This window comes from Molossus molossus, unplaced genomic scaffold (genome assembly GCF_014108415.1).
Source record: "Molossus molossus isolate mMolMol1 unplaced genomic scaffold, mMolMol1.p scaffold_m16_p_11, whole genome shotgun sequence".
NCBI lineage: Eukaryota > Metazoa > Chordata > Mammalia > Chiroptera > Molossidae > Molossus > Molossus molossus.
Genome location: NW_023425346.1, coordinates 46,467,764 through 46,493,471, shown reverse-complemented (window position 1 = coordinate 46,493,471; position 25,708 = coordinate 46,467,764). Strand labels below are relative to the sequence as shown.

The 25,708-nt window shown below is 35.4% G+C and overlaps 1 protein-coding gene across 5 annotated transcripts in view; it reads left to right on the top strand.

Moving 5' to 3' along the window:
- The window catches only part of SCN3A (sodium voltage-gated channel alpha subunit 3), an 84,868-nt gene that overhangs the window by 53,031 nt on the left and 6,129 nt on the right, over positions 1-25,708 (top strand). For 4 of the 5 annotated variants that reach the window (XM_036253570.1, XM_036253569.1, XM_036253566.1 and 1 more), the window contains exons 17-24: positions 5,764-5,884; positions 6,907-7,061; positions 7,794-7,967; positions 20,566-20,688; positions 22,059-22,331; positions 23,211-23,264; positions 24,086-24,223; positions 25,507-25,611. In XM_036253570.1, coding sequence (XP_036109463.1) covers positions 5,764-5,884; positions 6,907-7,061; positions 7,794-7,967; positions 20,566-20,688; positions 22,059-22,331; positions 23,211-23,264; positions 24,086-24,223; positions 25,507-25,611 — 1,143 coding nt within the window. The remainder of the gene's footprint in view (positions 1-5,763; positions 5,885-6,906; positions 7,062-7,793; positions 7,968-20,565; positions 20,689-22,058; positions 22,332-23,210; positions 23,265-24,085; positions 24,224-25,506; positions 25,612-25,708) is intronic. The other variant, XM_036253568.1, reaches the window with a different exon arrangement.

Genomic DNA, 25,708 nt, shown 5'->3' with positions numbered 1-25,708 from the left:
TAGAAAAAGTTCCTTGTGTCTTGATCATTAAGTAAGTGGTCTAGTGTACCCATTTAAAAAAATTTTCCTGATCTACATTAATTTCTCCCTAAAATGTTCTACCCAAAGCTGAGCGAGCAAAAAAGAGACTTGGAAAATTTCCTACTTTTGATCATTAATTATAGTTTTATGAGGACTAAAGGACATGTCCCAAAATTACTGTAGGTTTGTGGATTAACTAAATCTCTGGCTTATTCTCTTAATTCAACTTTCTTCTGTTGATATCATTACTTACTGGAATCTAAGCCTGAGTGAGGGTTATGTGAGGGAAATTATAAAGCAAATGTAAAGAGTTCATTAATATTGGCAATTTTCAAAGCTTTTGGTGAAAAAAATATCTAAGTAAAGTTTAGGGTTGTCTCTAGGTTTAAATTATACATACTCTCTTATTCTTTAAGGATAACCAAGAACTAGCTGTAGAAAGCAACAAATTCAGAAATAAGATTATTATTAATGAAAAAATATAGTCCCTGGTGATTTCTGTAATTTTTCTTTAAAAGTGACTTTTTAGTCATGCTTTTTGTGAATCTGAATGTGAGGTGTCTCTTACAGAGACACAGACAGTTGTGTGAAGAGCCATTTAAAACCCACCTCGACCTTAGAGAACTCAAATGTGTTTTAGTGTACTTCTGAAATAAAACTCAAAGAAAGCTGGTTTAGATGGCAATTAAATTTTTTTTTTCTTTATTGATTCTAGAGAGCGAGGAAGGGAGAGGGAGAGAGAGAGAGATACATTGGTGAGAGAGAATATTGATTACCCGCCTCCTGCATGCCCCCTACTGGGGATCAGGCCCACCACTTGGGCATGTGCCCTGACTAGGAATCAAGCCAACGACCTCTTGGTACATGGGTCAACACTCAACCACTGAGCCACACCAGCTGGACTAGATGGCAATTTTTATATATTTTCTCAAGATAAACCAGCCTTTTCTTCCACCTTATTGAGTCTTCTTTGTATTACTCTTCAACTACCACATAATTATTTTCAGTTTCAAATATTATATCCTTATTAAGGCTACTTTAAAATAAAAAAAAGTACCAGGGATATTGCATATTTAAAATATGTAGAGGCCAACCCAAACAGAGGTGGTTTATATTTTTAACCATTCAATAAGTGGTCCAGAAAAGAGAACTGTTGGTTTTCGTCATGTACTTCTTGCCTTGGACAAGCAACTCAGTGCTCTTCCTGTGTGGCTACCTGTTCTTCAAGCGAAATGTCCTAAGTCAAGATGTGGACATGCATATCCAAAAGATCAGACTAAGGCCCTGATAGTATGTATGACCAAAAGATTTGCCTCTTCTACTTGCAAGACAAAACCCAGAAGTTTGGAGATCAATGGCTAGATTTTAAAGGCAATCTGTAATGGCTGAATCTTTTATTTTTGCCTCTTCAATCATACAGCAGTTTGTGAGAGTCAAACATTTGATAGCTGATTGAAAACACATGAAATGTGAGCGCATTTCAGTGAAAGTGGGCCAGTTGCCAACATTCTCTTCTATCTCTGAAAATTAAATTTCATTATTTAATTGGGGGAAAAAATCAAGAGGACTATTCATCACAAGGGGGAATTTCTTTATAAGTTCATGCTATTAGGGGGTAAACAGGCTCATGGCTTTCTTGGGTGCTGATTCTGTCATTTCTTATGAGTGGTGTTTGCAGTTAACCTTCTTGGAAACTTCATATTCAGGTGCCATGTCTTTGAGAGCATGGTTCTTGGGTCAGCCTGCAGCTTCCACGGCATTGCGCCGGGCTTCTGCTACAGCCAGGCATGTTTTCTGCGGCTGAATTGGGCCTGGAGAATGTTGCATCTTAAAACCTGCTTTCCAGTGTGCATTTGTACAGCATAAGCCATCATCCCTCTGTAGACAGCAGTTTCTACAAGGGATGGAAGAGTCCAACCTTAAGTGCCATAATATTGGAGGGGTAGGAAGAAAATAGTACAAGAAAACAAGTCTGAGCTTGTACTATGGGGTTTTATAGGAAAGCACTGTATTGTTATGCTTATATAGCTAATTATATTTTTCTGACTACTTCAGAACAAGGATTAATTTTAGTTATTTAGTATAGTCAAGTTCCTTAATATGAAAAAATTTATTTCAGGTTTTCTTTGCCTTTTTTTTACATCATTGTAGTATCACAGCTATGGCAATATAAAGAAAGTAAGTTATTCTTTGTATTTATCATCATTCACTTGCTTTTAAATCAGTTATATGCTTTTAAATAAGTCGTCTGGGAAGTCATTTTGATATGGCTTTGACAAAATATATCACAAGCCTCATTCAGAGTATGAATGACAACGTGTTGAACTTAGAAAATGTTTAGATTATGTAGATAGTATTTTATTAATGTATATAATTTTAAATGCTTCAGTAGTTTTCTAGGGTACAAATTAATGATTTAAAAATGCAGCAGTAAATTCTTTATAGATCAGTGCTTAGAGCATATAAGGAAACATATCATAATCAGTAAGTTATACTTTAATGTCAGTCTTAGCTTTAATTTATAAATGCAGGTAAATTCACCACTTTTATAATTTTATATAGTTGGTACCATATTTTTATAACTTTCCTATGACAACATTGTGGCCTATGAAGATTATAATGTGAATAAGCTTGATTCTTCAATTTAAGAAGAATTAACTTTATGTCAAGATAGGGAAAAGAACTTCCCACAAAACACTTTTTAGTGGAATGAACACTAGCCTACCAACTATCTTTCAAGCTCTGGTGCTTGAGGGTCTACAAGCCTCTGTCTGAACATTCCTAAAAGAGCTTTACAGACTGTAATGTAAAGAACTTATCCTTATAATCAGAAAACTCCTGGAGAACAGTGAAGCAATTCTCCATGTAAAAAAGGTGCTGATTGTTTAAGAAGAGAAGACATGCAGAGTGTTTTCCTTGTCTATTTTCACAAAACATGTTGTGCCTCATAATGCCAGGCAGACAGAGGTGAACTCTCTGCTGACCCTCTGTACTTTACAATTTTTTAATGCATTGTCTCCATCACCATTTAGAAAATTAAAAATATTTATATCCAAACATGTTAACAACATTCCCCAATGTTTATAATCTAGAGACAGTACCAATATCAAAAAATATATACAGAAGTCAATACTTAGTAAACAGTAGATTCAGTTGTCGTTCAGATTAGCAGTTACTATTACTTGTGCTGTGAAAAGTTTGTTTTAAATAAGTATTGTATTCAAATATAAGACATAATATATGGCAGACAATTATAATGCAAAACAATAAACATCTTACAATTATATTAACAGTGGTAAAATGAGAAGTGAAGGGTGAGTATATTTTCTAAAGTTTTCAAATGGAAAAGTGTATGTGTATTTATGTGTGTACATATATTTATACTTATTAATTTCTTCCCTCAGATTTCTTTATTGAATATTTGTCAGTATTTTAGAGAAACATTTTGGAAATGTCATGTTTTTTTATTACTAAAAACATTAATTAAATAATTCCTATTTATGAAGAAAATACATTTCCTAATACAATTAAATAAACATTTAAGACCATAATTAAGTTATATATCAAAATTGAGAGAGAAAATTATCTAAATACTGTAATTCTCTCTAAAATAGTAACACAAAAATGCAATTATTCATTTATTCAGTCTTCATAAACTCAACGAAACTATTATTTATTCTGTGCTTGGACTGTTTGGTGATTTTATGTGTGTGTGCATGTATATATTTTTGGTATATATGTTTATGCATATGTACATAAATTATAGTTTTATGTATGATTATATATATTTAAGCAAATATTTGTGAAAACAAACAAGTAAAATAGATTAACCAGTCTATAAAATGTAGTATGGAGAAATCATGCAAGAAATAAAGGTTTCTTGGGAGGTGAACTATGACTAGGCTCAAAAGAAATAATTGAGCTTAGATTGTCCAAGAGGAAGAAGAAATGTGAAACATTTTATAAGTAATCTCAAAAAATTTTGTTTTCTTACTGGTTTTATGTATGCAGTTATGATGTTATCATATCAATTATGATATTATTGCTACCACTCATTAAACATCATAGTGTTAAACCCATAAAACAAGTGAAATTGGAAGATTTGCTTCTGAGTCTACATAACTGCAGTATTTTCTTTGTAATACCAGAAACTGCTACAATTCTATCCAGCAATAGCTTTCCTGAGATTTTCTTAAAAGAATATTTTGGCTATTAAAAGCAAATAAATAAATAAATAAATAAATAAATAAATAAATAAATAAATAAATAAATAAATGTCAGTCCTGGTAGAAGAAAATATGGCTTGGCCTTCCACCTCTCCAAAAAAGTAGAGAAATTTAATGGTAAAATTATTGTACTATAATGGTCCTATGGACCGCCAGCCCCAAATGATGGCCTACCTTCTCTCTAGCATACTCTAGGCTAGGACGTATTTTATTATAGAATTATATTTTGATTAAAAGTAATTTCCATAATCTATTTAGTTGCACCTGGTCAACCTCACCCTCAAAGTAACATCACTGAAAGTATCATGTGGATACTACTCTTCAATTAGTTCACATTATAAAATATTAAACTACATTTGCATTACGATTTCAATAAATCAAGAATTTTGAGCCAAATTTCCTCCAATATGACTTATGTTTAGCGAATCATTTAGGTATTTTTAAAATAACACATTAAGTCTTTAAGAAGGCTAGAGCACAGTGACCCTGCGACTTACCTACTGAAGTTAATGGAGGCTTTAAAACTATTAATATGCCCACGCACCGTTCTTTCATTCTCAAAGCTTTACATTGCCTAGGTTGTGCTGTATGTCATGTCTTTGCATCTGTTTTCATAAAGCATTGCACATCCATAATGTCTTCCCAAGTGATCTCAGAGTACTTATTAGATATTTCTTCCCTTAACATTAAGTGTTTCTTCCTAGCCATGTAGCATGTCACAATGATTTATTTAGTGGAAAGATCCACAGCCTGATCACATGTTGAATTAAGAATATGCTTCTAATAAGTCTACACAGATTCTGGACAATGCCATTTATGAAAAAATTTTCATTTAGAAATATTTGGCAAGTATTGAATTCATTTAAATAGCTGAGAGAGAAACACAGAGAAAGAGAGATCCATCATTTTTCTGCTAGTCAAGCAAGAAGAAAATTATATAAGCCAGAGAAAAATATAGCTCAAAATTGAAATATAATGACTGTGACTAATGTTAATGAGCCATTCTTCCTTTCTAAAATTACAGAAACATGGACAGTAGTTACAGACAACTGGTAATGTTCATTGCCCTCTGAAAATTTCCATTGGAAGAGGTGAAAATTACAATTTGATTTGATGCATTTTAATTAATATAATCAGTAGTATATGCCAGCATACCGAACTTTTATCAAACTATTCTTGAGTTGGCCTGAGTATTAATGCATTAAATGATCTTCATATGGCATTCTATATAAATGGAGATCATAGAACAAAGTTAATCACTTTAATCGATCCTTTCCCAAGCATCCCCATTGAATCTGTCTAAACTTTTTTTTTTGTCTGAACCAGGTCAGTAGTTACTCAATTGTTTTGAATAGTAGAACTTTAATTATGCTAAATTATTAGTACCTAATTTTCAGTAATATTAATACAGTCAAATACTATCACTGCCATTTTTCACACTATGACAGAGCATTTCCATATTAACTGAATAAAAGGGGGGAGAAATTACATCTTTGCAATGGGGTTTTGTTTCCAGAAATTAAATGCAACCAGCTCATCTGAAGGAAGCACGGTTGATGTTGCTCCGCCCCGAGAAGGCGAACAAGCTGAAATTGAACCAGAGGAAGACCTTAAACCAGAAGCTTGTTTTACTGAAGGTAAACAAACTCTAACTGATTGAATGTAATCTCCCTTCTTTCTTTACAGAGGCTGCATATGCCTCATTTGAAAAAAATATTTCAAAGAACATTGTGATTATCCTCCAGAATGTGGAGAAGTTAACCCCATAAGATAAATGGCATTCTGGAATGTCATCTCATTGATGCAGCAATGCCCTCAGATTTCATCGTCCATGTGGTGATTTGATTTATAGATGCTGCAATTATTATACCCCATCCTTTCAAATGGGGTTAATTTATGCTGTGACCAGAGCTGTTTGGGGCTATAGCTGTGTTGTAGAGCTTTGGCAGGCAGAGCAGTAGTTGTTCTCACAGCAACCACCACATCAATAAGTCAATAAAGATCTGCAGATTTGCTGTGATTGAATTAAATCTGATGAGTAGAGCTCAGAGAGTTAGAACCGAAGAGTAGATGGTAGTTAGAAATATAGTAACTGAAAGCAAAGAGGGGGAAGACAACAGAACAGAGATAGTGACTGATAAGGTGAGTCATAGTGTGACTAAGAAAAGCAGGGAGGCTGAAAATGAATTAGCTTGGGAAAATTGACAGAGGCTGACACTGGGAGAGACGGAGATTTTCTGTGCATGAAAAGAAGCAAGTAAAAATCCAGGAAAACATCCAAAACTGAATAAATAGTTTGAACATATAGTTTTTCCCTAACACTAAAAAGTGTTCTTGGATGCTGTTTTCATCATTGGTCTTGAGGCAAAGAGAGATCCTAACTAGTGAGAAAGAATGAAACGATTGATACTTCAGCAACTTGAAGTAAAGTTATTCCTTGCATTCTCGGTAGTTGTTTGAATATCTAAATCTGGAAATGATTCATTATACAATGATTGATCATTCATTATGCTGAAGATAACTAAGGAATGAAGTAACCAGTTACCCTACAAAAAGATGATCTGAGACTGGGACTGAGAAGAAGCAGCAAAGTTTATTTTTTCCTAATTAAGAGAAAAATATATTTTTCTAATTTATTACACTTACTCTTATGTTTTAGGATGTATTAAAAAGTTCCCATTCTGTCAAGTAAGTATAGAAGACGGCAAAGGAAAGATCTGGTGGAATCTTCGGAAAACCTGCTACAGCATTGTTGAACACAACTGGTTTGAGACTTTTATTGTCTTCATGATCCTTCTTAGTAGCGGTGCTTTGGTAAGTGAAATGCATATTGGCAAGAATCAGGTTCTAGTAAAAGAGCTTATTCTCTGAAAATACCAAAAGCAGACAATGAGTTTAAGAAGCAAAAGAGGAGGTGTATCTGTGCCTTGCAGAGCTTGGCCCCCAGGGTTTAACTACGCAAAATTCAGTACAGAATAAATCAGGACCATGAAGAGCCAGATGGAATTTCTCATCTGGTGTTTATCTACCAGATGTTCTCCTCACTGAGATAACCATTTACAGAGTCTTTCTGTAACTACGTTACCTTCAATATTCACTTGTCCCTAATAACCATATTAACATTTATGGACTAAAAATGTATCTTGTTTTCTTTATGTCTAATCAAAATAAACCAAATCCTTCAGGAAAACATTCAAGGTAATGTTGGAATAGACCAAGTCTCTCTCCTATTAACAAAACTTCTAATTTTTCTGAGTTTATATTACTTCTTTAAAAGCATGTCTTTGTAGTAGTAATTGGAATAGAGATTTAGCTTGAGAGGCAGGAAGAAAGCACATACCAAATCAGTAAAGATATTGACATTTACTTGCAAACATTTTCCATTGGTTTTAGTCTTTAAATTTTGCCTGGTGTTTGATATTTGTCTGATATTAGCTAATAGTTATCAAATTATTGCTGTGTGACCAGTGTTACACTAAACAATTTTATGAGGTATGTGGGGAAGGCAAGCCTTTCAAATAAAATAAAAGCATTCTTCATTCACAGGCTTTTGAAGACATATACATTGAACAGCGAAAGACTATCAAAACCATGCTAGAATATGCTGACAAGGTCTTCACTTATATATTCATTTTGGAAATGCTTCTGAAATGGGTAGCTTATGGATTTCAAACATATTTCACTAATGCCTGGTGCTGGCTAGATTTCTTGATCGTTGATGTAAGTATACTGAGTAATTTTTATAAAATTATTTCTTTTAAAAAAGTATTTTTTCTTTATTGATTTATTCTTTAAAGAGAGAGGAAGGGAGAGGGAGAGAGAGATAGAAACATTGATGAGAGAGAACATTGATTGGCTGCCTCCTGCAGTGACCCCCACTGGGGATCAGGTCCACAGCCTGGGTATATGCCGAGAATCGAACCAGCGACCTCTTGGTGCATGGGTTGATGCTCAACCACTGAGCCACACCAAATGGGCTTTCGAGAACCTAGTTTCACTAATGCTGACACAATTATGCAGTTACCTTTTAAAAAATACAATAAATGCAAAAATGAGAATAGTCTCATGGAAAACAGTAGAAGAGGTCCTAAAAATGTGGACAGTGTTAACAGAAAACACAGAGACATATGTTCCATGACAACTCTTGACAAGCAGACAACTCTTCTTTTTCTGAAAGATTAGGACCTCAAATTCAGGAACAGCTAAAAAACTCTGTTAATTGACAGATCTAAGCATTTATCTTATTGATAGTTAAATTTTAAAAAAATTACAACAAAGTAAAATCAAGACAGATTTGGGGCCAGGAACTGTGAGAACTGCTCTTTAATAGTTTACTACAGTACATGTTGTTAAATAACATTGAAATAACCTATACTTTATTAATTCAGTCACATACCCACAGAGACAATGAAATGCATTTCTAGTCTTAAATCAATAGTTAGATAGCCCAGAAGCTAATCAGATATTTAGCATGCAAAAGGTATGTATAGGAGCCCTTCTCTGAAACTGATTACCTTGGGTGAGTAGTCATAGGAACGTCAGCAAGAGTGGAATCTGTGTAACTTGCAGTCTATTTTTTTATTTTTCCAAGTAAAGGCATGGGTAAAATGATAGTTACCTGGTTCTTTGCAGTCTGTTATATTTCATTGCACATCCTCCCAACAAAACAAGGTGCTTTAAGCATCTCTAGCTGTTTCCTGGCAATCATAAAGCACTTTTGTTTATCTCTAACACTTGCCACTATGAATTAATGATTGTTGCATGTGTGCATTCATTCTTTTTTTTCATTTTTAACAAGTATGGGCTTATCTAAATTCTGCTCCCCTTTCTTCCACATATACATACTCGTAATTCTATAACCAAAATATGTTTAACCCTTTGCGTTGAGAAGAAATCCGCTGCTGAGTCATTTTTAATAGACCAGAAATAACTTCCAATTTCCATGGCTGATCTTTCATGAATAATAGAGATGAGCCTCAATATTGTCCTGAAATGCTATCCATGAAGGGAAGTTTAATAGTCTCATATTCTGCAGCTAGAATGGACCTTAAAGAATATCTAGACTTTATTCTAGACAATTTTTGAAGAGTTTATTCTAAACTGAAGCCTCAGTTTAAATAATTTTCTTAAAATAGCACAGCTACTTAGTAACAAAGCTGAGATTAGTGTCCACATTTCCTAATTCTCAATCCAGTGTTCATTTACCATTCCCTCACCCATGATTTCTTATCTAACCAGTACAAATGCAATGTTTTTTTAGGTTGGCCTTGGGATCTACCATTTATAATCTCTAGCTTCTCTCTGAAATGATGAAACACTAAATATATTTAAGAATCCTCTCTGGTTTGAAAAAATTTTGTCATGTATAACGATCACTTACAAATGTGACAGAACTCCAGAAAACTCTGAAATGTACTGAATATTTGTTTCCTGGAACATTTACATTAACTGAAATACTACATTGCACTTTTGGTGTTTGCATGTATTTCCCTCACATAGAAGATATGAATATGATGCAAACATCTCTCAAGAGTGGGGTATTGTATCATGTTTGTATCCTTAGACACCTGATATAGACACTTAGGTGTCTATTAAATAATGTTTAAAATGAATAAATTAATGACAAAGAATGGTTCCCAAAAAATCACTTCCTTTTTAGTGAGACTGAATGAGTAGATTAGAACTGAGTCCTTAAAGCCTTCTATCTTTGGATAAGTTATATTATCTTAAATGGGTCTAGTTTCTTCTTTATCTAAAGCAGGGATTCATACTTGAATTACTGTAATCCCTGATAACAACTTGTTCTCAGACCACAACACATCAGGGATTTTGCAGTAACAAAACTAAATAGCTATAGAAAGCTAAAAAAATTTAAAAAAACCTGAGTTATAAATGAAGTACTTCATATCAGAAGAAATAAATATACTTTCAAACCTCAAAAATTTGATTTATGTAAAAAATGTGCTCTATTTAATCCCTACCTAAAAGTAAAAGCAGATTGTAATGGGCTATCAGTCCAACCTCCTAACATTCATTCATTTATTTAACCATTTCATTCAATAAATATTTTGAGCATTTGAAAGGTCACATATTTTAGAGAAAGGAGATATAAATAAGATAGATTAAGCCCCGTTAGAGCTTACACTCTATGGCAGTGATTTTCAACAGTTTTCATCTCATGGCACACATAAAATAATTACTAAAATTATGCGGTATACCAAAAAAATATATTTTTTGCTGATCTAACAAAAAATAGGTATAATTTAGATTCATTCACAATGGATGGCTGTTGTCATTTTTTAATTTGACAATCTAACGGAAAAGAGGTCAGCGCCCCTAAATAGTCGGGTATTGCATTTTTAAAATTCTTGTGGCACTCAGGTTGAAAATCGCTATGCTGTGGGAGTGTAGAACAGATAGTGGAGATGTAAACAAATAAAATCTAAAAATATGGTGATTTCTGCTGTTAAATTAAACAATAGGAAAGAGAATGGCTGCAAAATGGAGAGCAGAAGGAGAGTGTCTGGGGAAGGTGCTTTGCAAAGGTCAGTGATGAGATAGGGCAGCTTAGGCCATTTGGCATGCTTGAACACAGTACAATAGATCAAGTGACTTATACACAACAACTTTATTTCTCACAGTTCTGGAAGTTGGGAAGTCCCAGATTAAGGGGCTTTGTATCTGGGGAGAGCCTGCTTCTTGGCTCATAAAAGGCTGACTTCTTGCTGTGACCTTACAAGAAGGAAGGAACAAAGGAGCTCTCTGGGGTCTCTTTTATAAGGGCACTAATCCCATTCATGAGAGCTCTGCCCTTATGATCTGAACCTCCCAAAGTCCCCACCTCCAAAGACCGTTACATTGGGGATTAAATTTCAACATATCAATTTTGGGGGGACAGAAATATTCAGTCTATAACAATAAGCCAGTCATTCAAAAATCTAAGGAAATACAAAAGAAAAATCTGAAGGCCCTGGAATGGGTACTCAAGAAACAGAAAGAAAACTATTATGCTTGTGTGTGAGGAAACATGGGCAAGAATGATAGAAACTGAATTCAGAAAGGTACCTAGAGGCCAATCAAGAAGTCTGTGCTTTAGCCCTGGCCGGTTTGGCTCAGCCGTTAGAGCATTGGCCTGCGGTCCAGAGAGACCCGGGTTTGGTTCCTGCTAAGGGCATGTACCTTGGTTGCAGTTTGTCCCGGGCCCTGCCCTGGTTGGGTCATGCGGGTGGCGGCCACTCAATGTGTCCCTTTCACATAGATGTTTCCCTCTCTCTCTCTCTCTCTCTCTCTCTCTCTCTCTTTCTTCCTCTCTCTCCCTCCCACTCTATCTGAACGAAAAATGTCCTTGGGTGAGGATAAAAAAAAAAAAGAAGTCTGTGTTTTACTGTAATTTATTATATATTGTGTATATTAAGTAATGCATTATTTATTAATTATAGTTACAATGGGAAGCTCAGGGTGTGTGTGTGTGGGGATCTGATCTACAGTTTCAAAATGATCATATTGGACTAGGGGGAAAGACTGGCAAAGAGTTGAAGCAAAGAGACCAGTTAGGGAGTTGTGTTGATAATCTAGGAAAGAGAAGATTATGTCAGAATGAGGTGACGAGACTTAATGATGGACTGGATGTGTGGTGTGAAGAAAAGGGAGGATTCTACAAATAGGTTTTTTTCAACCTGGGCTTGAATAAATGGGTAGAGAATGTAGCCATTAACTGGAATGGGGACAATCAAAACAGGTTTGACAAGGCAAGCAGATGGTAGGTAGAAGAGGAATGTACTAAGTTTGAGATACCAATTAGACATTTAAGAATACATGTGGAATTTTATATAAGTCTCAAAATCTGGAGAGCAGCCAGGGCCTGTTTATGATTTTAGGAGTTATCAAGATATAGATGACATTTGGAGCCGCAAACCTGGATTAACTCATCTAGACAGAGAATGCAAATTGATAAGGAAGCCCAGACCAAACTCTGGGACATACTCCAACAGTTAGAATTTGGGCAAAGAGAAGAATCTAGTAAATTATATTGAGAAATAGTAGTTAGATAAAAAACAATATACATGGTGTTGTCACAGAAGCCCAGAGAAGATAGTTGGGTTTTTCCAATGAAGGAGTGATTAATTTTGTTAAAGGCTATAAAGAAGTCAAGTGACATGAGTACTAAGAAATTACATATTTGGCAAAATAGAGGTCATTGGTGTCATAGATAAGAGTTGCCACATGGAAGAGATGAGGATAAAGTAGAAAAATATTGGGAAGATTGAGGGAGGAATGGAGATGAAGAGATGAAGACAGCAAGTATGATAATTGAGCTTAAACTCAAGTAGAACAACTTAACCCATGCTTTTGTATGAGAATACTGTACTAGATGGATCACTTTTTCTTATTCTGTATGATATATACATTTTTTCCTAACCAAAGTTCAAAAAGATACTATTGTTATATAAAAATCAAAGTATCCTTACTATGACTATGCAAGCTATCCTATAGATGCTGCTATTGGCCCCACAATGAACTAAATACATGATCATCACTTACTGAAAAAAGTTCGGATGTCTTGTGGTCATTATAGATTATTGCACAAATGTCATTTCCAAGAAAATTTATGTGAGCATCTGTCATGACAACTTCAAATTTGGTTCTAAATTATATTAAGGTGCTGATGTATTTAAAACACACACTTAGTAAAAAGATTCAACCATCATTAAACATTTATTTCCCAATGTGATTTCCATATTACAGACCACCCTGGTTGCTGATGTGGATAAAATGAGATGCTTGATGTTGTTTACTACTCATAAACATTTTTCCTGCCTATTCAAAGGCTCCTTAGAACTCTCATCAGCTATTCTACTGAGGTGAACTGAAGCAGAATAGGGGCACTTTCTGCACCTAATATGTATTTCCAATTGCCAACAACCTCTAGAATCTAGTGATCCCTGCATTTGTTCTTGACATTTATTATTGATATCCTCAATAATGAAGCTACAATTATTAGTAGTAGCACAATAAGATGCCTAGCACTTCCTAAGCACTTACTTTGGGGATGGCACTAATTAAGAGTCTTTCCTAATAATAATGAAAATTAATAACACTCATTTAATGCTTTGTGTGTACAGTTGCTGTTAAAAGCACTTTATATATGTTAACTCATTTTATCTTCAAAACTCTATGAGTTAGAATCCATAATCATTCTTTTTGCAGATGGGGAAACTAAGGCAAAGAAAGGTTGTTACTTGCCCGACTAAACATAGCTAATAAGAGGCTAAGATGGGTTTTGTACCTAGGCAGTCTGACTTTAATGACAGTGCTCCTAACCCCTACCTTACGAAATTTATTATCAATATCTCTTTTTAGTCATAAATTAATTATTAATCCTCTTAACATTCCTGTGACGTAAGTCTTACTGTCTCTCTTTAGCTACTGAGAAAATGAGGTTTAGAGACTTCACACATCTAGTAGGTGGCAGAGCTACCTCTCTCTAGAACTGTGCTCTTTGTCCCATAGTTTGCAGTAGGGCACAGCTCTGTTCGAAATGTTGTGTTGCACAAGTCAAAGAGTTCCCACATCATACTCCATGGTGGTGAATGAAAACAAGGTGCCTTGCTAATATGAACACACCTGCCTTGTTCAGCTGGAGCTTTCGTGAAGAGAATCAGATTAAATTAAAAGAGTTTCCAAAGGAACTGAATGACTATAAATTATTGTCATTTCATATCAATTTCTGATCTCTATTCAGACATAATTCCATGTAAACAGTCGAGTATGTGCTTTGCTTTTTCTATAAATGTCTCATAATAGGAATGATTCACTTTCCTTTTTTTCAGGAGGATTTAATTCTCTTTTAGCATCATCAATTTTTTAGTAAGAAATCTTTCTCACTGGCCAGGTTTAAATGGATAATCATATTAATTTAACAGTATAAAATTCTACATTCCATTCTCTTTTTTTTGTAATCCTCACCAGAGGATATTTTTCCATTGATTTTCTGATAGAGGGGGAGGGAGGGAGGAAGAGAGAGAGAGAGAGAGAGAGAGAGAGAGAGAGACACATTGATGTGAAAGAGACATATCGATTGGTTGCCTCTCCTATGGCCGGGCACCTAACCGCAACAGAGGTACATACCCTTGACCAGAATCAAACCCGAGACTCTTTGGTTCACGGGCCAATGCTCCAACCACTGAGCCAAACCGGCCAGGGCTATATTCCATTCTTTAAAAGATTATGACTTTTAGCACAAAGAGATTTTGTCATTAATTCTAGTAGTTGCTGAAACCACAACCCAATTTTTAAATGCTTCCTAGATAATACCTTCATTTACTCCTCCTGTCTCAGTACATTCTGTTTAGTCTAATGGTGGCACATCTATAAAACTAAACCAAATGTCATTTTCAACCTTTCCTTCTCTATTACTCCTCACAATCAGTCGATCAGCAAATTTTCCATGTTACCAATTAAAAAATAAATTGGGGACCTGGATCTTCCTCTTTAACAATAACATAATTATAACTAACTGGACCCATCGATGGTTTATTAAATGTCCTCCCTACCTCCAGGTATAACCTCATCAAATACCTCCCATAGAAAGGCCCCCATTCCTCTTTCTTTTCTTTTTTTTTTTATCCTCACCCGAGAATATTTTTCCATTTTTTGTACAGATAGAGTGGGAGGGAGAGAGAGGAAGGGAGAGAGAGAGAGAAACATCGATGTGAAGGGACACATCGAGTGGCTGCCACCCACACGACCAACCAGGGCCGGGGACAAACTGCAACCGAAGTACGCGCCCTTAGCGGGAACCGAACCCGGGTCTCTCCGGACCGCAGGCCGACGCTCTAACCGCTGAGCCAAACTGGTCAGGGCCCTCTTTCTTTTCTTAACACCCTTTCTGAGGGAAATGGTACCAACTCATCAGCTAGGGTTCTAAATAGTGAAGTAAAGGCAGGTAAGAGTTCTCTTTTACAATATCAGTAACAACTAACCTTTGTCTTAATTCATTTCATCTTCACAACAACCACTGAGACATCTACTGTTATTATCTCAATTTTATAGATAGGAAAATCATTATGTAAAATGTCAAAAATAATTTCTACTTTCCCAGAAAAAATCATTAGACCTGAGGATAGATTTAGAGCTACATATCCCATAAACAGAAGTATTTTTCCAATAGTGTACTTAAGGATGACGCATCCATAAATAAATTTAAAAAAAATTGTGATTAGTCTTTTCAACATGAATAACATATAGTATTTATTTTGCTTTCATCATCTTGAAATTATTGAGTTATAGAATTGCAGACAAGGAAGTAAACTTAGAAATTACTTGCTTTAAAGTCCTCATTTAAAATAAAATTTTTTTGTTTGTTTGTAATATTTAAATGAAATCTCCATGGAACCCGTGGATCTGTGTGCCATATAGCAGTCCACGGCAATGCAGTAATGCACCACCAGAATTTACTTATCCGTTCCCCAGGGATGAACACTTAGATTACCTCCAGCTTTCCATGGCCACACACACACACACACACACACACACACACGTGCGCGCGCACGGCATAATGACCAAGATGTTTGCTTTTATATAGCTTGTGAGCACTATGGATTTTCTAATCATGTACAAAGTTAAAGACAAACTGTAAATGCCTAAGATAGACGTAGAAGGTATGTCAAAGGCAAGAGGCAACCTCTGAGTTACAAACTCCCCTTGCATAAAAATGAGCTGTCATTCTTAACTGACATTGCATAGGCACTTTACTTCTCACAGACACTGGATATCCTCACTCCATTCCTGCCGTAAATCTTAGCCATCTCGGCTGACCAAATTCCACTATCCCCACCATCCCCCACCTCCCATCTTCACCAACAGCCCTTTGCCATCACCCCCGTGGCAGCTTTGTACCTGGCCCTCACTGCTATCTGAGCCTATTTTGACAGTTGCCTAGCAGATAGGAAGCAAGACTGTTCTGAAGTGGAAGGGAGGAGGTGTGCACCTAGCAACCTGAAGTTCCAGGTGCCCTTGCTCTAAGAAATATTGAGTTAGTCTGCATGCTGTTTAAACCCTATGGTACCACTAGTGAAAAACACTCAATTTCATGAAGTATTAAAGAGCCTTTTGGTAGTCTCACAGGTCGCACAATGTAGGTTATTGTTTTTTATGTTCTGACTTTTATTGCAGATATAGATTTTACTCTGTAAGTTGTGAAGGTGTATTATTTGATTTTGCTCTCCTGCAGAGCTGGAGAGAGATGGATGAAGAGACTCAAGAGTGCCCAGCTTTCCTGTGGAGAGACTTTCAATCAAGTCTGTTTTTAGGGCCACCCATTACCTCGCTATTTTAGAGAAAGCTGGTGCCTCCAGGTCCAGATCCTTCTGAGAGTTCACTGGAACAATTTGACTTCTGCAGGCACTTGGGTTTTGAGGAACCTCCATACTGTTTTCCATAGTGGCTGTACCATTTTACATTCCCACCAGCAGTGAATGAGATTTCCTTTTTCTCCAAAACCTTTCCAACGCTTGTTGTTAACTTACCTTGCTGATAATAGCCATTCTAACAGGTGAGAGATGGTATCCCATTGTAGTGAGATTTGCATTTCCCTAACTGCTAGTGAAGTTGAGCATCTTTTCATATATCTGTTGGCCATTTGTATGTCTTCTTGGAAGAATGGTCTCTTCAGGTTCTCTGCCCATTCTTTAAATTGAATTGTTTGTTTGTTTGGTGTTGAGCTATATGAATTCTTTATATACTTTGGATATTAATATCCAGAATTTTTTTTAACTCTCCTTGTTGTTGTCTCTTCTCTCATTCTGTTTGTATTCCTTTGCTTTCCTTCTAGTTGAAATTCAGTAGGGAGTTTAAATGTGTTGTCCAAACATAGATTAAAATGAAAGTTCAGAGAAAATCTGTATATTTACTATTTGTTTAATGACCTTTTTGTCACTGATTTATAGGAGTTACTTTTATATTAAGGAAATTCACTGTTTGGTCACATGTGGTATGACTAGTTTTTCTGTTTACATTTTTGGCTCTTGATTTTGTTTTTGTCATGTAGAAAATTTTCATATTGATTTAGTCAAATTTATCAGTCTTTTTTTCTTCTTGGTTTTTCTCATACTTAATGAAGATCATTTTCCTTCAAGATTGTTAACATATTTTCTCATGTTTTTTCTAGCTTCATTGTTTGAGTTTTATTTCTTCATCTATTTTTATTTTGTTTTCATTTTTTATCAATCTGGAACTTATTTTGGTGTAAAGTATTAGCTGAGGCTTCAATGTTGTTTTCCTCAAAATGGTTTCTTGTTTAAGTTGTTCTTTTTACCTCTCATTTAAAATACCACTTTTATCTACATGCTAAATCTTGGTATGTCTTGAGTCTACTTTAGATTTATTTTGTTTCATTAATGTCTTTGTCTACTAATATGACAGCTTTAATCATTGCTGATTGATTATTGGTTTTAATATCAGAAGGGATTTTTTCCTCTTTGATTGCTCTTCATCCTAAAACAATAACATTTTACATTATCTTATTCTTTCTTCTTTTAACATTTTAAAGTTTGTATAGTTCCACAAGACACTTATACAAACTGTAAAAAAAAGAAGAAAAATATATTAGTGCCTAAAATAACTATATTATTGTTTATAATAGTTTTCACTTTATTCCCCTGTTGTTGGTTTTTTAGGTCAACAACAATACAACTGCAAATAATGACTTCCATTTTTCTAGTTTTTATAACCTGTATTTCTTTTCTCAGAAGTGTTAAATAATAATGTTGATAGTGGGAATATTCTTTTATCTATGGCTTTAGGGGGAATGCTTCTAGCCCTGGCCAGGTACCTCAGTTGATTGTACTGTCATTCTGGCTCAGGGCACATACATGATCTCACTTATATATGGAATATAATGAACATAACAGTCTGAGGAATACAGTAGACCTAGAAACATGGAAGTAGGGCACAGACTGACATCCCTCAGAAGAGAGGGTGGGGGGTGGGAAGAGATAAACCACAGAACTTATATGCATGTATGCATGACCAATGGACATGGACAACAAAGCTGGGGATGGGGGGGGGGATGGGGAGGTGGGTGTCAATGGGGTAAAAAAAGAGAAACATCTGTAACAAAAAAAATAAAAAATTACAAAAAAAAAAAAAAAAGAAAAAGAATCAACCAGTGAATGCACAAGTAATTGGAACAACAAATCGATGTTTTTCTCTTTCTCTCAAAAAATAAATAAATAAAATTAATGGGAATGCTTCTAGATTATGCAAACTTTTGGTTTAAAATGTATTATCTGAATATATGGAGGTAATCATATGTATTAAACTGTTTATATTGAACTTAAAAATTATCTTTAGCCATTTTTAAGGGAAATAAATTCATATCACTTGGTTCATTAGAGTGTCTTCTTCAGAACCACCGGGCTCTCTTGCGTTACTTCTTTCTTTCTCAGCCTTAGCCGTCATAGGAATGGGGAAAATGTGGGTGACCACTGAACCACCCCTGGAGCCCCTAGCACACACAGTTTCACACAGTATCTGCTGTGTAGTAAAGCACCTGGAATTGTGTAAATTTGTAATACAAATTCAGTTTGGGGCACAGGGTTTCTCTTACACTCAGTACATATTAGCAAGAGTGCTTTTTGTTTGGGGCACAAAAGAGATGAAGGTTAAAACACTGTGTATTGAAAGGCTGGGGACAAAGTAGCTGATGTGGAAAACACTGAACTTGAAAAGAGAAGGACTAAAGTCCAGTTATAAGCTTGCCCCTTGCTAGCTTTTCTTGGACTAGTCATTGACTTTTTTGAGATGGAGATGATGAGTAAAAAAGGTCATTGCAAGCTTTAAAGCACCCTTCCCATAAAGGACATTATCTTCAAGTAGCAAGTGTATTGCAAATCTTTAAAATTATGAATGTCAAACTTGCCTTTAAAGAATATTAAGGTTTTCACAGTAGTTAATTCAAATGTGTGCTTGTGCTACACAGAATGACATGAAGTCCATTAAAAGGAGGGCAGTTCAATAATGCCCAGCTTCTCTAGCAACACACAGAGCCACTCCAGTGTGGGGTGGTTATATGCAAGCAGTGCCTCCTAGCCTTTGAACCCACAACTTCCTAACCTGCCAGTGCCTTCAGGTTCCTGCCATTCCCTTTTTCTTTTCCTTTCAAAGCATGGACCTCCTTACTTTAGGGTCTTGAAAATGTTGCAGCCATTTATCTTTAAATAAAAGACTTGGTTGGGAGGATGAGGGAGGTCTTCAGTAAGAAGCTCCAGAAACACAAGGAAGTTGTTAATGCCTCCTGACGCACAGGAGCCCAGAATATAGAAGCCTGTGTGTTCCCTAATAACCTTTCCCATCTTTCCAGTCTTCCGTGGCAGCGAACGCCAGACAGAAATGAATAGCTCAATAAATTATCCTGCCACTAGTCAAGTTTAACTTCAAGTCATTTCTTTTTCTGTTCAACTTTGTGAAATGTATGCAAAATTAAACAATGGGGACAGTGGCTCCACTTGCCTTTGAAGCCTCGGTTCTGGTTATGGTGTCACCCTTCATACTGCGTGTTCTTGAGCAGACTGTTATTTTCATCCACCTTCCAAAACATTGTTGGGAGATTTACTTAGGTCCATTCTCAACAGTCCTTTTCACAAGAAATTAAGCACTAATGCCCTCGCTCCCTCCAATGGATGGACTGACTCTATGACATGGCAAATGCCTCCACTATGCATAACCAAGACACTACAGATTCAGTGGTTCTCAACCTTTCTAATGCCATGACCCTTTAATACAGTTCCTCATGTTGTGGTGACCCCCAACCATAAAATTATTTCCGTTGCTACTTCATAACTCTAATTTTGCTACTGTTATGTCTTAGGCAACCCCTGTGAAAGGGTCTTTTGACCTCCAAAGAGGTTGTGACCCACGGGTTAAGAACAGCTGCAGAACTTCAGGAGAGAACATGATTTCTAATCAATGATATTCAGCACAGATCTGTGGAGGATATGACTTTTGTACCAAATCCTGAATCATTAGCGGTATATATGCACAGGTTAAAAAGGGCTCCATGGGTGAAATATCTAGCTGGAGGAGTTTACAAATGTTTATAAAAATAGGCAAAGACTCCAGTTTCACTGGTAAAAAAAAAAAAGAAAAGCAATAGTGTAGAATGAGGCTCACCATAGATGATCCCACTACGTGGAAGATGAAAGGTGCCAGGATATGTCTGAAGTGTTATACGGTTGTCATTAAAGAATAGACCATATCCTAAGCCTTCAGTCAGCAGTTTATTTCTTGGTGGACTGATTAATAAATTTTCCTTTTGTAGGTCTCTCTGGTTAGCTTGGTAGCCAATGCTCTCGGCTACTCAGAACTTGGGGCCATCAAATCCCTCCGGACCCTCAGAGCTTTAAGACCTCTAAGAGCTTTATCCCGGTTTGAAGGAATGAGGGTAAGAAGAGTAAATGCTCTCTGATGATTCATGTCAAAATTTAATGTAGGTAACAATTTAGATATGGGGGGGGCATGTTCTTTTGAAATTTGTTTCATAGAATTATAAAATTTCAGCGCAGGAATCTAAGAGATCACCAAGCCCAGCCTCCCGAAATTGAAACAGGCTTTCAAAAATTTGTGGCAGAATGAGGACTAGAGTTCAGGTCCCCTGATGAAAGGTCAAGGACGTTTCCACAACATCCATAAACCATGTGCTGCCATTTATTTTTTTTCATTGCTTATATGCTTTGAAATGACTATTTACTACTGACATTCATCTTAGAAGGTTGTTTTCCCCTTCGATAGGTAGTTGATTCCTCAAAAAATTACTGGTAATGAATGAAAGGTGAAATGGTTTTTGTGTGCTTTTACTTTTTCAATTCATATCAGTAATAAAAATAGTCATTATACAAGAAAATAACAATAAATCGTAGCCTCTGACAAAATGTATATATCCTAAGCAAACAAAGTAGGGAGTTGGGATAATTAAGCATTGCAAGCAACCCCTGGGGTTTGTTTTATAGATCTCTCTTTTAAGTGAGCATTCTGAACGAGGCTCACTTTTTCTATTGCACTTGTATTTTCCTCTCTAGCTCTCTTCCTTAGTGTATATTTTATGCATTTAAACATACAGTACACACTTGTATACACACCCACTTGCAATGACCTTCAAAATACTATACTACTTAGCACAAAGGCCAGCTTTGTTTAATCCAGCTTGAAAACACACATGGATATTACATTTCTTCTAGGTCATGGGCTTTTATGTTAGGAGGTGGTTTGTTTGGGCAATAAATTGAGATTTACCAATAGAAGAAAAAAAAGACCTTGCAAATTCCTTATCCTATTCTCACAACCATGAAAAGTTAACTTGTGCCGAGGATACAGATTTAATGCATTATTAATACTTTGCTAATTTGTAAAGGGTTAGTTTAATCACATTTTCCAATCATCAGTCATTCATTAACACTCTTGAAAATTAAAATGTAATGATGAATTATGATTTCTTCTGTTGATATTTAATGTATCTTTTTTTTTCTTTTTTCTCCAGCATACAAACATTTTCTGACTCCATCTTACTATATCAGGTTTTGTTTGTTTCTTTTCATGCTTTGACATATTTTGCTTTCCCTAAATCCTTTAGCTCTTCCTTGTGTCACTGTTTGTTTTCCCTTATCAAATATGTCCTAAAACATAGGAGAAGAAACAACTTGTCCACCTAGATTTTTATTGAACTTTTTTCACAACCAGTTGAGTATTAAATAAATGAGAGGAATGGTTTCCACTTTCACGGCTTGTAAGCCGCCTCCTCCTCTTTCCCTCTTCTAGGTGGTTGTGAATGCTCTCGTTGGAGCAATCCCCTCCATCATGAACGTGCTGTTGGTTTGTCTCATCTTCTGGCTGATCTTCAGCATCATGGGTGTGAACTTGTTTGCTGGCAAGTTCTACCATTGTGTTAACACAACAACGGGTAACATGTTTGAAATTAGCAAAGTCAACAATTTGAGCGACTGTCAGGCTCTTGGCAAGCAAGCTCGGTGGAAAAATGTGAAAGTAAACTTTGATAATGTTGGTGCTGGATATCTCGCTTTGCTGCAAGTGGTAAGTGGCTCCCGTGGGAGTTTTGAACACATTTTCAAAATATTTCAAGTAAGATCATTGCTCTGATGTTCTTTGTTTGAATGATTAATACCTGACAGTACAAAAGCAGTTGATGATCACACCTTGACCATAAGCTTGACTTAACTGTAAAAATGTTTTGCAATTATTTTATAATGTATTTTCTCTTGTTCAGATTTTAGTATGTTTTAACATGATTTTATATTTCTGCTTCCTGTTTTTTCTTGTATTATTGAACACTACTGTGCTATTGGCATTTCTAGATTTTTGTAGCAGTCATCGCCAAAGAAGCAATTTTATGTATTAAAATAAAAATGTATATATTGTAGTAATGAATTAAATGTATAGATTAGTGGCCATATAATTAATTCTACCAACATCTAAAGAGTATGGTTCTAATATGTGTGGAAATGCAAACTTATGAATTGAATTTTAAAATGTGTAATGTTTAATAATTTTGACTTAATTGACAGTATACTAACTAATCAATAATTTGTTAGTGAAAATGGCTGAGTTGTGTTTAAACATGACATAGGTTTGAATCATAGACCTTCCCTTTTGGTATGAAAGGGGTTTGAGGCTGAAATGGGAGTTTTATGAATCCAGCATCTAGTTCCATTTTATTGTAGAAAACATGGAAAACCTCCCATGAGAAACAAAGAAAGCAAGGCTGAGACTAAAAATAAAATCTTGTTCTATTTCCATTACACTTCTTCATTAAATTTACTTCAATCTCTTTATAGAAAATTTCATAATGTTGTACAAAAATTTATTGCAATAACACTATCATATTTTCATATGGTAAAAAACCTATTCTTGGATTAGTTTTGTATGCAGAGTTCAAATATATGTTGTTTACAGGCCACATTTAAAGGCTGGATGGACATTATGTACGCAGCTGTTGATTCTCGAGACGTAAGTATCACTCAAATACTATTTATAGCTACTAGATTTTTCATAGTGAACATTTGTGGTCATTTAAAGGCCAGTCATTTTATATTAGATATAATCAGAACATTTACAGTTGTATGTAGAAATTGTATTTTTAAGACAATACACTTCAATATAGATAATTTTTTGGTTAATGTATATCTGTTATATAATATGTATCTAATATGAAAAGATAGCTAACTGCTTGGATCAGAAGACATAAGATTGATCCAGTAAATGAGACACTTAAGATTAGTAAAAGTGCTCAGTGGGGAAGTAACTTGTCTCTCCCTATCCCTGGAGAGTATGATAAATCAGGGTCTGGGAAGCTGCTTCCAAAAATACCATGATAAAAGCAAGCAAGTTTCAAGGAAACTCAATTTTAAAAATAGGAATAAAAATAATTCCTTAGAACATATCTGTTTATGCTGAATTTTCCTTTTAGAAGCTGATGTTCTGTTATTAAAGCCGTATCTCCAAGAGCCAGCATTTCCAAACCCAAATCGAAAATAGTGCAAATATATATATAAGACTAATAATAGGCTCAAAATGTTTTATTGTTTACACCACTGTTATTTACTCTAAATAATATGTACAGATAAGCCACAACAGGATAACAGATGCAAGAACAATCATAAATATTACAAACTTTCATTATACTATATCACAGCAGTTTGAAAAACAGAATTGTTTTTGCAGAATACTATCTCAGGGCAAGGCAAAAAAAGCTCTATATTAAGTAACAATACTCGCCAAATTTAGTTTAAGTATTAATTGTGTTTTCAAATATTTTCAATATCTTTTAGGTTAAACTTCAGCCTATATATGAAGAAAATCTGTATATGTATTTATACTTTGTCATCTTTATCATCTTTGGGTCATTCTTCACTCTGAATCTATTCATTGGTGTCATCATTGATAATTTCAACCAACAAAAAAAGAAGATAAGTATTCCTCAGCTCTCTCTTTTCTCCATTCTGAGGTTCTTTCTATTGTATATGGATGGACACTCATAGTCACGATAGACTTAGATCACTTGGATATTCTTTTCCATTCACTGTACATTCAGTTCAGCTGCAGAGGATTCCAGCTCTCATGAGGGGCTCCTCCCCAGTTTATCCTTTGCTGATCTGCTGTAGTATCTTTCTCCCCTGAAAATGTGATCACTGCTTCAAAATATCCAATGGGCCTCCAATGCTTTATTTTCCTTACGAAGCATTTCAGGAATGATCTCCACCCAATTTTCCAGCCTCATTTTCACCCATAACACATTTTCTATAGCCACTTCCCTAGTTCTCAGTCACTGCCCAGCCCCATCAACATTGTCACTTGCTACACACACAGATACATAGATTTTCTGCCCTTTTCTGAACAAGCCATGTTCTTCTATCTTCATGATTTTACATAGAATATTTTCTCTTCCTGGAATGCTTTGCTTAGCAAACTGTTAATCATCCTTTAAGGTCTAGCTTAAGGGTACTCTTTTATATGAAGTCCATTTCTGAGTCTTGGAATTTATTGTTATCTCTCAGTGCTTGTTTTTTGCACACAGACACTATGTCCTATATATCCATGTAATTCTGATACCAGATACATTGTCTAGCACACAGGAGGTGCTCAAAAACTGTGGAATAAAGAAGTAAAACCAGCCCTGGCTGATTTTGCTCAGTGGTTAGAGCATCGGCCTTTGGTCCAGAGAGACCCGGGTTCAATTCCCACTAGGGGCATATATCTCGGTTGCAGTTTGTCCCTGGCCCTGGTTGGGTTGTGTGGGTGGTAACCACTCGATGTGTCCCTTTTACGTCAATGTTTCTCTTTCTCTCTCTTCCTCTCTCTCCTTCCCACTTTATCTGAACAAAAAAACAAAAAAGTAGCCTCAGATGAGGATAAAAAAAAGAAAAAGAAGTAAAACTATCAACAGTGAACAGTATAAGACAACATTTTTTCTTTTATGGAAATACATTTGAGATCTCTGATCCTCCTTCTAAACATAATATAATCAAATTAAGATCCTGTGCTAATCAGGGTTTTATGTGATTATGGGTTTTACATGATATTAAAGTACTCAGAATTTCACATAAATGGGGAAAACAGAATAAATTTGTATGGAGCAGGACAATAATCCACTTTAAGAAGAGAGGATTAAAGAAAACACCCAGAAATATTTTGGTAGAAGTGTTGTTGTAACACACGTTGGGATTGTAACCAATTTTATTCATCTCTTTACTTTGGAGGTCAGGACATCTTTATGACAGAAGAACAGAAAAAATATTACAATGCAATGAAGAAACTTGGGTCCAAGAAACCTCAGAAACCCATACCTCGGCCTGCAGTAAGAAGGATTCATATTCTTTAACATTGCAAAGTCTTATTTCCATATGGTGAAACTGGGCAGTGGTCTGGATCAGAACATATTATGTGACATCACC